The 13,012-nt window shown below is 43.0% G+C and overlaps 1 protein-coding gene across 1 annotated transcript; it reads left to right on the top strand.

Annotated features, from left to right (window-relative positions):
* Nucleotides 1-461: 461 nt before the first annotated feature.
* Nucleotides 462-6,843, top strand: mdh1b (malate dehydrogenase 1B, NAD (soluble)). The gene is made up of 9 exons (XM_079581952.1): nucleotides 462-518; nucleotides 613-725; nucleotides 2,326-2,457; nucleotides 2,541-2,683; nucleotides 3,564-3,768; nucleotides 5,140-5,440; nucleotides 5,973-6,114; nucleotides 6,379-6,515; nucleotides 6,674-6,843. The coding sequence occupies exons 1-9, from the start codon at nucleotides 497-499 to the stop codon at nucleotides 6,817-6,819; spliced, it is 1,341 nt and encodes a 446-aa protein (XP_079438078.1). The 5' UTR covers nucleotides 462-496; the 3' UTR covers nucleotides 6,820-6,843.
* Nucleotides 6,844-13,012: the final 6,169 nt, after the last annotated feature.

The raw sequence follows: 13,012 nt of genomic DNA, 5'->3' as shown, positions 1-13,012 counted from the left end.
ATTCATTCAAAATCCAAACGCAGCTCATTCATCCTCAGTCAGTGTTACAGAACTGACTCCTGCCATTTAGCCAAAGCGAAGGTTATGACAAACAAAGTTCACCTTTTTGCGGCCGTGGTCACGCGGACAGTGACGCAATGACTCAGCACGTCATCCCCCAGGGCTCACGGAACATTCCGCTCACGTAAACGGCAAAAGAACAACAACAGCGCTGATAAATATCACAAAATACCACTCGTTTCTGTTAGCTTCATGTTCTCATCATGCTGCTGTGATGTGCGCCGCTGTCAACAGTCCCCCGAAACAGTGACAGCCCATGGTTCCGAGTTTACAAAATATAAAAAGAATAAAACATCCGTAAACAATGACTGAAATAATAATTACTAGTATTATTTTGTGTTGTAGATTGAATATAATATTACAATATTTTATCGTTTATTTATTTCCTTCAGTGATCGATGGTTTCCTAGCAACCGTGGCGCCAAACCAAACGGCCATGGCTAGCTTCGTGCTCGCGGGTAACTTTTCTCCTTCATAAACCATGACATAAACTTATTTTTACAGCTTAAACCCTGGTGTAGATGCGGTTAGTGACACAATGCTCCTGTGCAGGTAAAGCAGACTGCCCGTTCTTCGCCAAAGCGGAGCATTTAGCGGATAAATGTCAGAAATGTCTCCCGGACTTCAGCGTCAGGAAGATCCGGGTCCTTCCAGAAGAGTGGCAGGTGAGGAAGAAACACTTCAAATATTATCATTTACATGGAACACAACAGTTATTACTCCTACTATCCACGGTTAATATAGCGTAATTTATTTATTCTTAGTTTCCTAAAAAATAAAAAATAAAATAAAACAGCTAATTGTTTTTCCTTAACCCCTTAACTCCCATCTGAACCGAGCACATTTTCTCCAGTTTGGCTTTACCCCAATCCAAAAGCTTCTGGAAAAAAGTGTGAAAATATCGACAGAACTGAGATGAAAACAATGATGAAGATGTGACAAAAAGTGAGAAAACTTTGACAAAAAAGTGATGAAAAATGGACAAAAATGTGACAAAAAATGACAAAAAAATTGATTTAAAAAAAGACAAAAAATGTGACAAAAAGGTGGCAAAAAATGTATTTTAAAAAAATGACAAAAAAGTTACAAAATGAGTTGAATACCCCCCCCCCAAAAGATGGAAAAAAATCTGATGACGTGAGGAAAAAGATCCATTTAGATGAGTTTTGTAGATCTTAGCTTTCAAATGAGGTGTTACACTGGCCTACAGGATTTGGGTAAAGCTAAACTGGAGAAAATGCTCTCGGTTCAGGCGGGAGTTAAGAGGTTACCTTGCTAAATGTTTCTTCAGTGTTGGTTTTTCAGTTTGTTGATGTGTTTGTGTCTCTTCAGGGCTGGTTTTTCGGTTTGTTGATGTGTTTGTGTCTCTTCAGGGCTGGTTTTTCGGTTTGTTGATGTGTTTGTGTCTCTTCAGGGCTGGTTTTTCAGTTTGTTGATGTGTTTGTGTCTCTTCACGGCTGGTTTTTCAGTTTGTAGATGTGTTTGTGTCTCTTCACGGCTGGTTTTCGGTTTGTAGATGTGTTTGTGTCTCTTCAGGGCTGGTTTTCGGTTTGTAGATGTGTTTGTGTCTCTTCAGGGCTGGTTTTTCAGTTTGTAGATGTGTTTGTGTCTCTTCACGGCTGGTTTTTCAGTTTGTAGATGTGTTTGTGTCTCTTCACGGCTGGTTTTCGGTTTGTAGATGTGTTTGTGTCTCTTCACGGCTGGTTTTCGGTTTGTGGATGTGTTTGTGTCTCTTCAGGGCTGGTTTTTCAGTTTGTAGATGTGTTTGTGTCTCTTCAGAGCTGGGTTTTGGTTTGTAGATGTGTTTGTGTCTCTTCAGGGCTGGTTTTTCGGTTTGCAGATGTGTTTGTGTCTCTTCAGGGCTGGTTTTTCGGTTTGTTGATGTGTTTGTGTCTCTTCAGGGCTGGTTTTTCGGTTTGTAGATGTGTTTGTGTCTCTTCAGGGCTGTTTTTTCAGTTTGTAGATGTGTTTGTGTTTCTTCACGGCTGGTTTTTCGGTTTGTAGATGTGTTTGTGTCTCTTCAGGGCTGGTTTTTGGTTCAGGGCTGGTTTTTCAGTTTGTTGATGTGTTTGTGTCTCTTCAGGGCTGGTTTTTCAGTTTGTTGATGTGTTTGTGTCTCTTCAGGGCTGGTTTTTCAGTTTGTTGATGTGTTTGTGTTTCTTCAGGGCTGGTTTTTCAGTTTGTTGATGTGTTTGTGTCTCTTCAGGGCTGGTTTTTCAGTTTGTTGATGTGTTTGTGTCTCTTCACGGCTGGGTTTCGGTTCAGGGCTGGTTGCGGAGGACGTGTGAGACAAACGGCTGGACACACGAACAGTCTCCTCTGATCTGGAGACATGTGGGGCTCGGCTACAGGGGGATTCTGCTCGGAGGGTTGTCCGACTTCCTGGAACACTGTCAGGTACTTTAGACTAATATCACAAATATGTCGACATCGCGGGATTCAAGACATTTGTCCAAAATCCTTCCCCTGTGTCTCCAAAGTTCTACTACAACGTGAACGGGGACATGTCCTCAGAGCTCATGCTGAAGATCTCCCAGGAGAACATGGCGGCCATGATGGAGCAGGTCACAGAGGAGCAGGAGCATCTGCGGAGTGTCCGGCCTCTGCACGTGTGGATCTGCAGGTTAGAGACATGTCCCTCTGTCCCCTCTGCAGGTCTCACACACAAACATGTCTCCTCCTCTGTCTCTGTCCCCTCTGCAGGTCTCACACACACAAACATGTCTGCTCCTCTGTCTCTGTCCCCTCTGCAGGTCACACACACAAACATGTCTGCTCCTCCTCCTCTGTCTCTGTCCCCTCTGCAGGTCTCACACACACAAACATGTCTGCTCCTCCTCCTCTGTCTCTGTCCCCTCTGCAGGTCTCACACACACAAACATGTCTGCTCCTTCTCCTCTGTCTCTGTCCCCTCTGCAGGTCTCACACACACAAACATGTCTGCTCCTCCTCCTCTGTCTCTGTCCCCTCTGCAGGTCTCACACACAAACATGTCTGCTCCTCTGTCTCTGTCCCCTCTGCAGGTCTCACACACACAAACATGTCTCCTCCTCCTCTGTCTCTGTCCCCTCTGCAGGTCTCACACACAAACATGTCTGCTCCTCTGTCTCTGTCTCTGTCCCCTCTGCAGGTCTCACACACAAACATGTCTGCTCCTCCTCCTCTGTCTCTGTTCCCTCTGCAGGTCTCACACACACAAACATGTCTGCTCCTCTGTCTCTGTCTCTGTCCCCTCTGCAGGTCTCACACACACAAACATGTCTGCTCCTCCTCCTCTGTCTCTGTCCCCTCTGCAGGTCTCACACACAAACATGTCTGCTCCTCCTCCTCTGTCTCTGTTCCCTCTGCAGGTCTCACACACACAAACATGTCTGCTCCTCCTCCTCTGTCTCTGTCCCCTCTGCAGGTCTCACACACACAAACATGTCTGCTCCTCCTCTGTCTCTGTCCCCTCTGCAGGTCTCACACACAAACATGTCTGCTCCTCTGTCTCTGTCCCGCAGTGCGCTGAGTCCCGTGGCTCCGCTCCTGATCTCACAGATGCTGCAGGATCCTGAAGTCCTCCCCGAGTCTCCTCTGCTGTCCCTGCACCTGCTGCACGTGGACATGGACCAGGAGGACGTGGAGGACGTGGAGGAGCAGGTCCAGGAGCAGCTGAGGGCGCTGCAGATGGAGACTGAGGACCTGGCCGCTCCAAGACTCCACCAGGTCAGTGACACCATCAGGAGGCACAAAGTTGTGATGAGGCCCAGGTACCATTACATTTTTTCCAATACTTCACTTTAACCAGAGCTTAATTTGATCCCCGTTTGGGAAATGCATTCTCCCACCTTGAGAGATGTTTTATGTTGTAGACTTTTGCAAAAATGTCTAATGTGTCGTATACACTTAGGCAAGGCAAAGCAAGGTAAGTTTATTTGTAGAGCACAAGGCAAGGCAATTCAAAGCGCTTCACAGTTGCATAAATATAAGAAAACAAATACAATCAATAAAAAACATCAACATAGAATTAATCAATTACAGTAAGAGGCGAGAGTGCAGATAAAATACATTCAGATGCACAGGCAAAAAGAACTGTTTTCAGCCTGGATTTGAACATTGTCAGAGTTGAGGCCTGTCTCACATCCTCAGATTTTAGCTGCATGAAACTGAAACGCAGCCTCACCGTGTTTAGTCCTGACTCTGGAACCACCAGGAGGCCCCTCCCTGAAGTTCTCAGGGCCCGAGATGGTTCATACGGCTGTAACATGTCAGAGATGGACTTTGGTGCTAAACCATGAAAAGACTTGTAACAAGCAGAGCTGTTTTAAAGTCTATTCTCTGAGTGACAGGAAGCCAGTGCAGAGACCGGAGCACTGGACTAATATGGTCGTATTTCCTGGTTCTTGTCAGGACTCGAGCAGCAGCGTTCTGGATGTTCTGGATGTTCTGCAGCTCTGACAGCTCGTTTAGAGAGGCCAGTGAGCAGCCGATAGTAGTCTAACCTGCTGGAGACAAACACATGGATAAGTCTCTCTAAGTCTGGTTTTGACACTATTCCTCTGATCTGAGCAATGTTTTTCAGATGGTAAAAAGCTGCTGATGTTATTGCTTTGATGTGGCTTTTTAAGTTCAGGTCTGAGTCCATGATTACTCCTAGATTTCTAACCTGATTTTATGGTTTTAGAGAGAGAGACTCAAGGTGACTGACAACACTTTGTCTTTGTGCCTGTGGGCCAAAAACAATGATCTCAGTTTTGTCTGAGTTTAGTTGGAGAAAGTTGTTTTGCATCCACAAACTGATCTGTTGGATGCAGTGACAGAGAGTATCTACAGGCCCATGTTCACCTGTTGTCAGTGACACGTAGATCTGAGTGTCATCTGCATAGTTGAGGTACGACACATTGTTGCTGTTTATTAGCTGACCCAATGGAAGCATGTACAAGTTGAATAAGAGGGGTCCCAAGATTGACCCCTTAAAGGCTGTCCCTGGACCAAACATCTTTAGACCAAAAACCTGCTTTTGATACTTGTATTTTTTCGAGACCAGCCTGGAATGGTTTAAGGGTCCTCAGATGTAGTTATGCTTCTGTCCTGCAGGTGTCGCTCCACACGTCTCTGTCCGGGGCCTTTTCAGACGCAGACCTGGTGGTTTTCCTGGACGACGGCGAGGACTCGTCAGACCCGCTTCCATACGAGGAGTTCGGCGGCCGCCTGGACAGCGGGGCGGGGTCAGAGGTCAGGGCGCTGCTGTGGTCGCGCCGCGGCGTCAATCAGAAATGCGCCGCGCTCCTCAAGAACTGTCCCGGCAAGAGGCGCGAGAACTTCATCACCGTGGCAACGCACCTGGAGAACCACGCCAGAGTGAGGGTCGCCGGCAAACTGCACGTCAGAGCGGACGGTCAGGATAATACTATTACTGTTACTACGGTTACTGCGGTTACTTTCCATCATGTTATTCTGTCACTCCCTCATTAAAAACATGCCTGAAGTGTTGCCTTGGCACATTCACGTATTTTTGAGTAATCTGTCAAAACTCTGATGGCGGCCATTTTAGGGATAGGTTTGCCTGAGTCCTCCTAGGAACGCCCCCACCTCCTGGAGACGCCTCCGAGCCGAGTAACCAACCACTGCTCCTCAGCAGAACCCCCTCCCCACTGATGCCACAGACAGCGTGTGGAGGGGGCGTGTCTAAAGGCTCAGAGGTTCTTAAAGAGACAGAGGCCTATTTCAAGACATTCACTACAGCCATTTTGAGAGAGACATTTTATACAAGGCAGTTATTCTGATTTACTGCATTTACAGACCAACAGAAGGTTTGTCAAAATTGTAGTGAGATATAGACTGGTGCCATGTGATTGACAAAAGCAGAATACCCCCTCTTTAAGATTAGAATAGTCCTCTTCTATCTTCTCTCTATGGTGTGATTCCAGATGTGCGTGAGCTGCTGCTGTGGGGAGACGTTTGTGGACAGTTCTACATCGACACTCAGAGAGCTCAGGTTTATAACTACGACAGAGGAATCACTGCCCCGAGCGCCGTGGGACTGCCCCTCAGCCACATACAGGAGATCAGGTAACTCTCTGACCACCAGGGGGCGGAGTTCCGTTAGATCCTGTCTGTTGTTTCCTTCAGCAGAGGTGACTCGCACCAACAGGAGGGCTTGTGTTACTCCCATGTTTTCCTTTACTTGATTCTGTGGATGTTTTAAGAGTAAACTTAAGGGTCGACTGTAACTGTACTTTTAATTCTATTGTCATTTTGTGAAGCGTTTTGTGACTCCTGTCTGTGGAAGGAGCTACATAAATAAACGTTCCTGTCTGACTCCTCCTTTAACAGGAGCTGGTGTGAGGGAGAGCTGCAGAGGGAGGTGTGCGAGCAGCAGGGGGCGCTGTGCTGTGCTCACGCTGTGCTGTCTGTGCTCAAGGCCTGGGACAGTCCTGGAACTGTGCTGTCGGCGGGAGTCTGCTGCTCAGGTCAGACACTACAGCTAATACTACTAACTAATACTACTACTACCATTACTGCTACTATAACTACTACTACTACTACTACCATTTCTGCCCAAACTGTTAATGCCATGTGGAAACTCCTTCGACCTAAACCCCAGGTCTCTGTCCCGTCTCTGTCCCAGACCTCCCTCAGCTCCCGGAGGGCCTGGTCCTGTCGCTGCCCGTCAGGTTCTCACACGGATCCTGGACGTTTCTGTCGGAGCTCAGCATCAGCAAGACCATCAGAGACACTTTACTGCGGAGCTGCCACGAGCTCAGCCAGGTCTGAACCCAGTCTGAACCCAGTCTGAACCCGGTCTGAACCAGGTCTGAACCAGGTCTGAACCCAGTCTGAACCCAGTCTGAACCCAGTCTGAACCAGGTCTGAACCAGGTCTGAACCAGGTCTGAAAAAACACAAGTTGGCCATACATGGTCTACAACAGGGGTAGGGCCGGTTTTCATCATCGCCAAAACACCAGGGGCCGAACCTCACCATAGTCGCCTAAAGTACAGAACTTTTTTCTTCAAATGCCACTGTTTTACATCAGTGGTTCTAAAGTGGTCTGGCTTTGGACTCGCCATTACCCTCAGATGACAAGTTGCGACCCAAAAAAAACATTTTGCCGTATATCATATGAAATATTGTTTTTTCCACAAAGGTTTTTATTTAAGAAGCCGTAGATTTGCTTTAAAGAGATCAAAACAACCTAATAACATTCCTTTTAATCTCTTTCCCTCCGCCTTAACCAAACATATTTTCTCCAGTTTGCCTCAGATCTACACGAACAAAGCGTAAAAACGAGGATGAAAATACAACACAAAAAGTCACAAAAAAGAGCCACATAAAAGTCACTAAAGTATCCAAAACACATAAAAAACAAAGGAAATGATAGCCATGAGGAAAGCAGCAAAAACCAACAACAACTACGAAAACCAGACCAAAAAAAGAGACAAAAACGCAATCAGTTTTGTGGGTCTTAGCTTTCAAATGAGGCGTTACACGGGCACACTTTTGGGTCCTGACCCACCACTTGACACTATTTCTTGCATTTTAAGAGTACTTTAACCGGTATTTGAGCTCTTATTTGCACAATAATATTTCTCAAATTCAACTTGAGGGCCGAGGTTCTGTGCTGGCGGGCCAGATTTGGCCCCCGGGCCTGACGTTGCCTACCCCTGGTCTACAAGATAATATCCAAAGTCCTGTTTGGAAGATCTGCAAAATTACAATATCGTTTTCCCCCAATGTCAACAAATGTGGAACAATTTGGGGAAAGTTTTAGGGGAAAAAATTGGGGAAAAATGTTGTAAAATGTTTGACAAAGTTGGAGAAAAAAAAATTTAAACATTGTGGAAAAAATTTGGGGAAAAATTGGGATAAAGTTTTTTCTGTCCTGTCGTCTTAACCCCTTAACTCCCACCTGAACCGAGCACATTTTCAGACAGAACTGAGACGAAAACAATGATGAAGATGTGACAAAAAAGTGAGAAAACTTAGACAAAAAAGTGACGAAAAAAATGACAAAAGACAAAAAATGTACAAAAAATTAGCAAAAAAATTACAAAGTAAAGACAAAAAAATGACAAAAAATTGATACAAAAAAAATGACTAAAAAGTTACAAAAGGAGTTGAAAAACCCCCACAAAAAAAGATGGAAATAGATCTGATGACGTGCGGAAAAAGATCCATTTAGATGAGTTTTGTAGATCTTAGCTTTCAAATGAGGCGTTACACTGGCCTACAGGATTTGGGTAAAGCTGAACTGGAGAAAATGCTCTCGGTTCAGGCGGGAGTTAAGAGGTTAAGCGACAAACGGATGTAACTTCCGATGATTGCAGCAGATCTTTACATATTTCTGATATTTGCTGAATGTGTCTTCGTTATTGAGATATTAATGATCCAGAATCTACAAACCGTGAAACCAGAGCAGATTCTGAACGTCTCTTCTCTCTGCAGCTCGAGGACTCGTCCTGAAAATAAAGAATGAATCTCCAGACGCAGAAGTAAAGTCAGTTTGTCTTTTATTTGGAATCTGGAGCTGAAAAGTCACCGTTTTCTCAACAACATTCGACGTTTTATTTTTAAATTTAACCTTTTTATTCATGGACGCCGAAGACCAAACTGAGCGCTTTCTGGAAAAAGGAGAAATTAGAAAATAGAACTTTTTAAAGAGCGTTTTTTTTTTTTTTTCCCGAAGCGACGAAACTCACGAAGAAAAGCTTTAAAACAAATCCACACGTTTTTCCTCCCGACTGAACCCAAACACAAACCTATATTTTTACACATTCTTCTGGAGGAAACGGGACGGCGGTTTGTACATGCAGAAATAAAATATACATTATTATATCTATCTACAGTATTCACAGACGGGTTAGAACAAACAGGTCCACACTTCAAAGTAAAAGCAGAGACAGAGCATTTCAAAGTAACAGTGAAACGTGAGGGAAACACAGGAGAAGCTGATGAAGGTTTTGAATAGAATATGTCCTGCGTAAATGCACAAACATGACCCGAAATCAGTAACAGAGAATATGAGTCTGTTCAGAATCCCCACAGAAGAAAAGAGTTTGGACAGAAACGCACAAATCTGACCAATTCTGATTACAGCAGTTTAGTTTTAGTTTTGGACATGTTTTTAAAGTGAAATGTGCAGAAAAAAAGTGACAGAAACCAGGTCATTTAAACCCACTGCACTAAAATCCATGTTTCATTATTAAACTAGAATAATCTCCCATGTTTTGAAAGTATATTGTGCAAAAATAAATGGATCTCCGCTGATTAGAACCGACTCCGCTTTAACGACGACTTACGTTTTCTCCCAGTTTGTGTCACAGAAAAAGGCAACGTTATGGAAAAGGGGAAGTTCATTTCTCATTTCAAAGGAAAAGCTCGTGTGGGGATGTCCCGATCCCATATCCGGTATCAGGAGCCCCTAAAAGCTGCACTCGCGACAGGACGGCTGAGAAAAGCTTCATTTAGCTTTAACTGAATCGAGTCCAACAGCGGAGACGAGCAGAATAACGAGCCAGGACAGACCTTTAGAGGCGGCTCAAACTGTTTAAAGTAAAATGCCCATTTCAGCCTTTATATTCCCAACATTACATTTAACTTTCAAAGCTCTGGCATGTTCATAGAAAGGCTACTGTAATATCCAATAGGTCCACAATGATATATATTATATAAAAATATAAGTATCGGATCGGGACATTCCTACTACAATCAGGGCTGATGGAACTGAAGAAAAACCCAGAAAAGAAACAGCGGCATTTATCAAAGAGTCTGCATTTTAACCCAAATAAAAGCCTCGTTTTGTGAATATTCTGCTATAAACCACAGAATAACTTATACAAATGTGACTTAAATGGGTTAAAACGCTCTGATAAATGAACTAAATGATAATGTGTTGAGTTGAGCCAGTCCCTACAGTCCAGGGTTAGACCCGGTTTAGTCCCGTCTTTATCGAGGAGAGTCCAGGCTTTTCCCCCCGGTCTTTGTGTGATGATGATGAACGCCAGCAGAGGGCGCTCTTCATCACCTCCCACTGCATCTGGAAATGTCTGTGTGTTTCTTTGCTCAGTTTTGTTCAATTCTGAAACTCGGTCATTTGTTCCAAGTTCCAAGTGTTTCTCAGATCGGTTTGTAGAGTTTGGGATCGTGTTATGTTTCTCAGATCGGTTTGTAGAGTTTGGGATCGTGTTATGTTTCTCAGATCGGTTTGTAGAGTTTGGGATCGTGTTATGTTTCTCAGATCGGTTTGTAGAGTTTGGGATCGTGTTATTATGTTTCTCAGATCAGTTTGTAGAGTTTGGGATCGTGTTATTATGTTTCTCAGATCGGTTTATAGAGTTTGGGATCGTGTTATGTTTCTCAGATCGGTTTATAGAGTTTGGGATCGTGTTATTATGTTTCTCAGATCGGTTTATAGAGTTTGGGATCGTGTTATTATGTTTCTCAGATCGGTTTATAGAGTTTGGGATCGTGTTATTATGTTTCTCAGATCAGTTTATAGAGTTTGGGATCGTGTTATTCTGTTTCTCAGATCGGTTTATAGAGTTTGGGATCGTGTTATGTTTCTCAGATCGGTTTGTAGAGTTTGGGATCGTGTTATGTTTCTCAGATCGGTTTATAGAGTTTGGGATCGTGTTATTACATGTTTCTCAGATTAGTTTATAGAGTTTGGGATCGTGTTATTACATGTTTCTCAGATTAGTTTATAGAGTTTGGGATCGTGTTATGTTTCTCAGATCGGTTTATAGAGTTTGGGATCGTGTTATGTGTCTCAGATCGGTTTGTAGAGTTTGGGATCGTGTTATGTTTCTCAGATCGGTTTGTAGAGTTTGGGATCGTGTTATTATGTTTCTCAGATCGGTTTATAGAGTTTGGGATCGTGTTATTCTGTTTCTCAGATCAGTTTATAGAGTTTGGGATCGTGTTATTCTGTTTCTCAGATCAGTTTATAGAGTTTGGGATCGTGTTATGTTTCTCAGATCGGTTTGTAGAGTTTGGGATCGTGTTATTATGTTTCTCAGATTGGTTTATAGAGTTTGGGATCGTGTTATTATGTTTCTCAGATCGGTTTATAGAGTTTGGGATCGTGTTATGTTTCTCAGATCGGTTTATAGAGTTTGGGATCGTGTTATGTTTCTCAGATCGGTTTGTAGAGTTTGGGATCGTGTTATGTTTCTCAGATCGGTTTATAGAGTTTGGGATCGTGTTATGTTTCTCAGATCGGTTTGTAGAGTTTGGGATCGTGTTATGTTTCTCAGATCGGTTTATAGAGTTTGGGATCGTGTTATGTTTCTCAGATCGGTTTATAGAGTTTGGGATCGTGTTATTATGTTTCTCAGATCGGTTTATAGAGTTTGGGATCGTGTTATGTTTCTCAGATCGGTTTATAGAGTTTGGGATCGTGTTATTCTGTTTCTCAGATCGGTTTATAGAGTTTGGGATCGTGTTATGTTTCTCAGATCAGTTTATAGAGTTTGGGATCGTGTTATGTTTCTCAGATCGGTTTATAGAGTTTGGGATCGTGTTATGTTTCTCAGATCGGTTTGTAGAGTTTGGGATCGTGTTATGTTTCTCAGATCAGTTTATAGAGTTTGGGATCGTGTTATTATGTTTCTCAGATCGGTTTATAGAGTTTGGGATCGTGTTATTATGTTTCTCAGATCAGTTTATAGAGTTTGGGATCGTGTTATTATGTTTCTCAGATCAGTTTATAGAGTTTGGGATCGTGTTATGTTTCTCAGATCAGTTTATAGAGTTTGGGATCGTGTTATTATGTTTCTCAGATCAGTTTATAGAGTTTGGGATCGTGTTATGTTTCTCAGATCGGTTTATAGAGTTTGGGATCGTGTTATGTTTCTCAGATCGGTTTATAGAGTTTGGGATCGTGTTATTATGTTTCTCAGATCGGTTTATAGAGTTTGGGATCGTGTTATGTTTCTCAGATCGGTTTATAGAGTTTGGGATCGTGTTATGTTTCTCAGATCAGTTTATAGAGTTTGGGATCGTGTTATTATGTTTCTCAGATCGGTTTATAGAGTTTGGGATCGTGTTATGTTTCTCAGATCGGTTTATAGAGTTTGGGATCGTGTTATGTTTCTCAGATCGGTTTATAGAGTTTGGGATCGTGTTATGTTTCTCAGATCAGTTTATAGAGTTTGGGATCGTGTTATGTTTCTCAGATCGGTTTATAGAGTTTGGGATCGTGTTATGTTTCTCAGATCGGTTTATAGAGTTTGGGATCGTGTTATTATGTTTCTCAGATCGGTTTGTAGAGTTTGGGATCGTGTTATGTTTCTCAGATCGGTTTGTAGAGTTTGGGATCGTGTTATTATGTTTCTCAGATCAGTTTATAGAGTTTGGGATCGTGTTATTATGTTTCTCAGATCAGTTTATAGAGTTTGGGATCGTGTTATTATGTTTCTCAGATCGGTTTGTAGAGTTTGGGATCGTGTTATGTTTCTCAGATCGGTTTGTAGAGTTTGGGATCGTGTTATTATGTTTCTCAGATCAGTTTATAGAGTTTGGGATCGTGTTATTATGTTTCTCAGATCGGTTTATAGAGTTTGGGATCGTGTTATTATGTTTCTCAGATCGGTTTATAGAGTTTGGGATCGTGTTATGTTTCTCAGATCAGTTTATAGAGTTTGGGATCGTGTTATTATGTTTCTCAGATCGGTTTATAGAGTTTGGGATCGTGTTATGTTTCTCAGATCGGTTTATAGAGTTTGGGATCGTGTTATGTTTCTCAGATCGGTTTATAGAGTTTGGGATCGTGTTATTATGTTTCTCAGATCGGTTTATAGAGTTTGGGATCGTGTTATGTTTCTCAGATCGGTTTATAGAGTTTGGGATCGTGTTATTATGTTTCTCAGATCGGTTTGTAGAGTTTGGGATCGTGTCATGTTTCTCAGATCAGTTTATAGAGTTTGGGATCGTGTTATTATGTTTCTCAGATCGGTTTATAGAGTTTG

Source organism: Gobius niger (genome assembly GCF_951799975.1).
Source record: "Gobius niger genome assembly, chromosome: 23".
NCBI lineage: Eukaryota > Metazoa > Chordata > Actinopteri > Gobiiformes > Gobiidae > Gobius > Gobius niger.
Note: the sequence above shows the minus strand (reverse complement) of the source record. Positions and strands in the feature narration are given on the sequence as shown.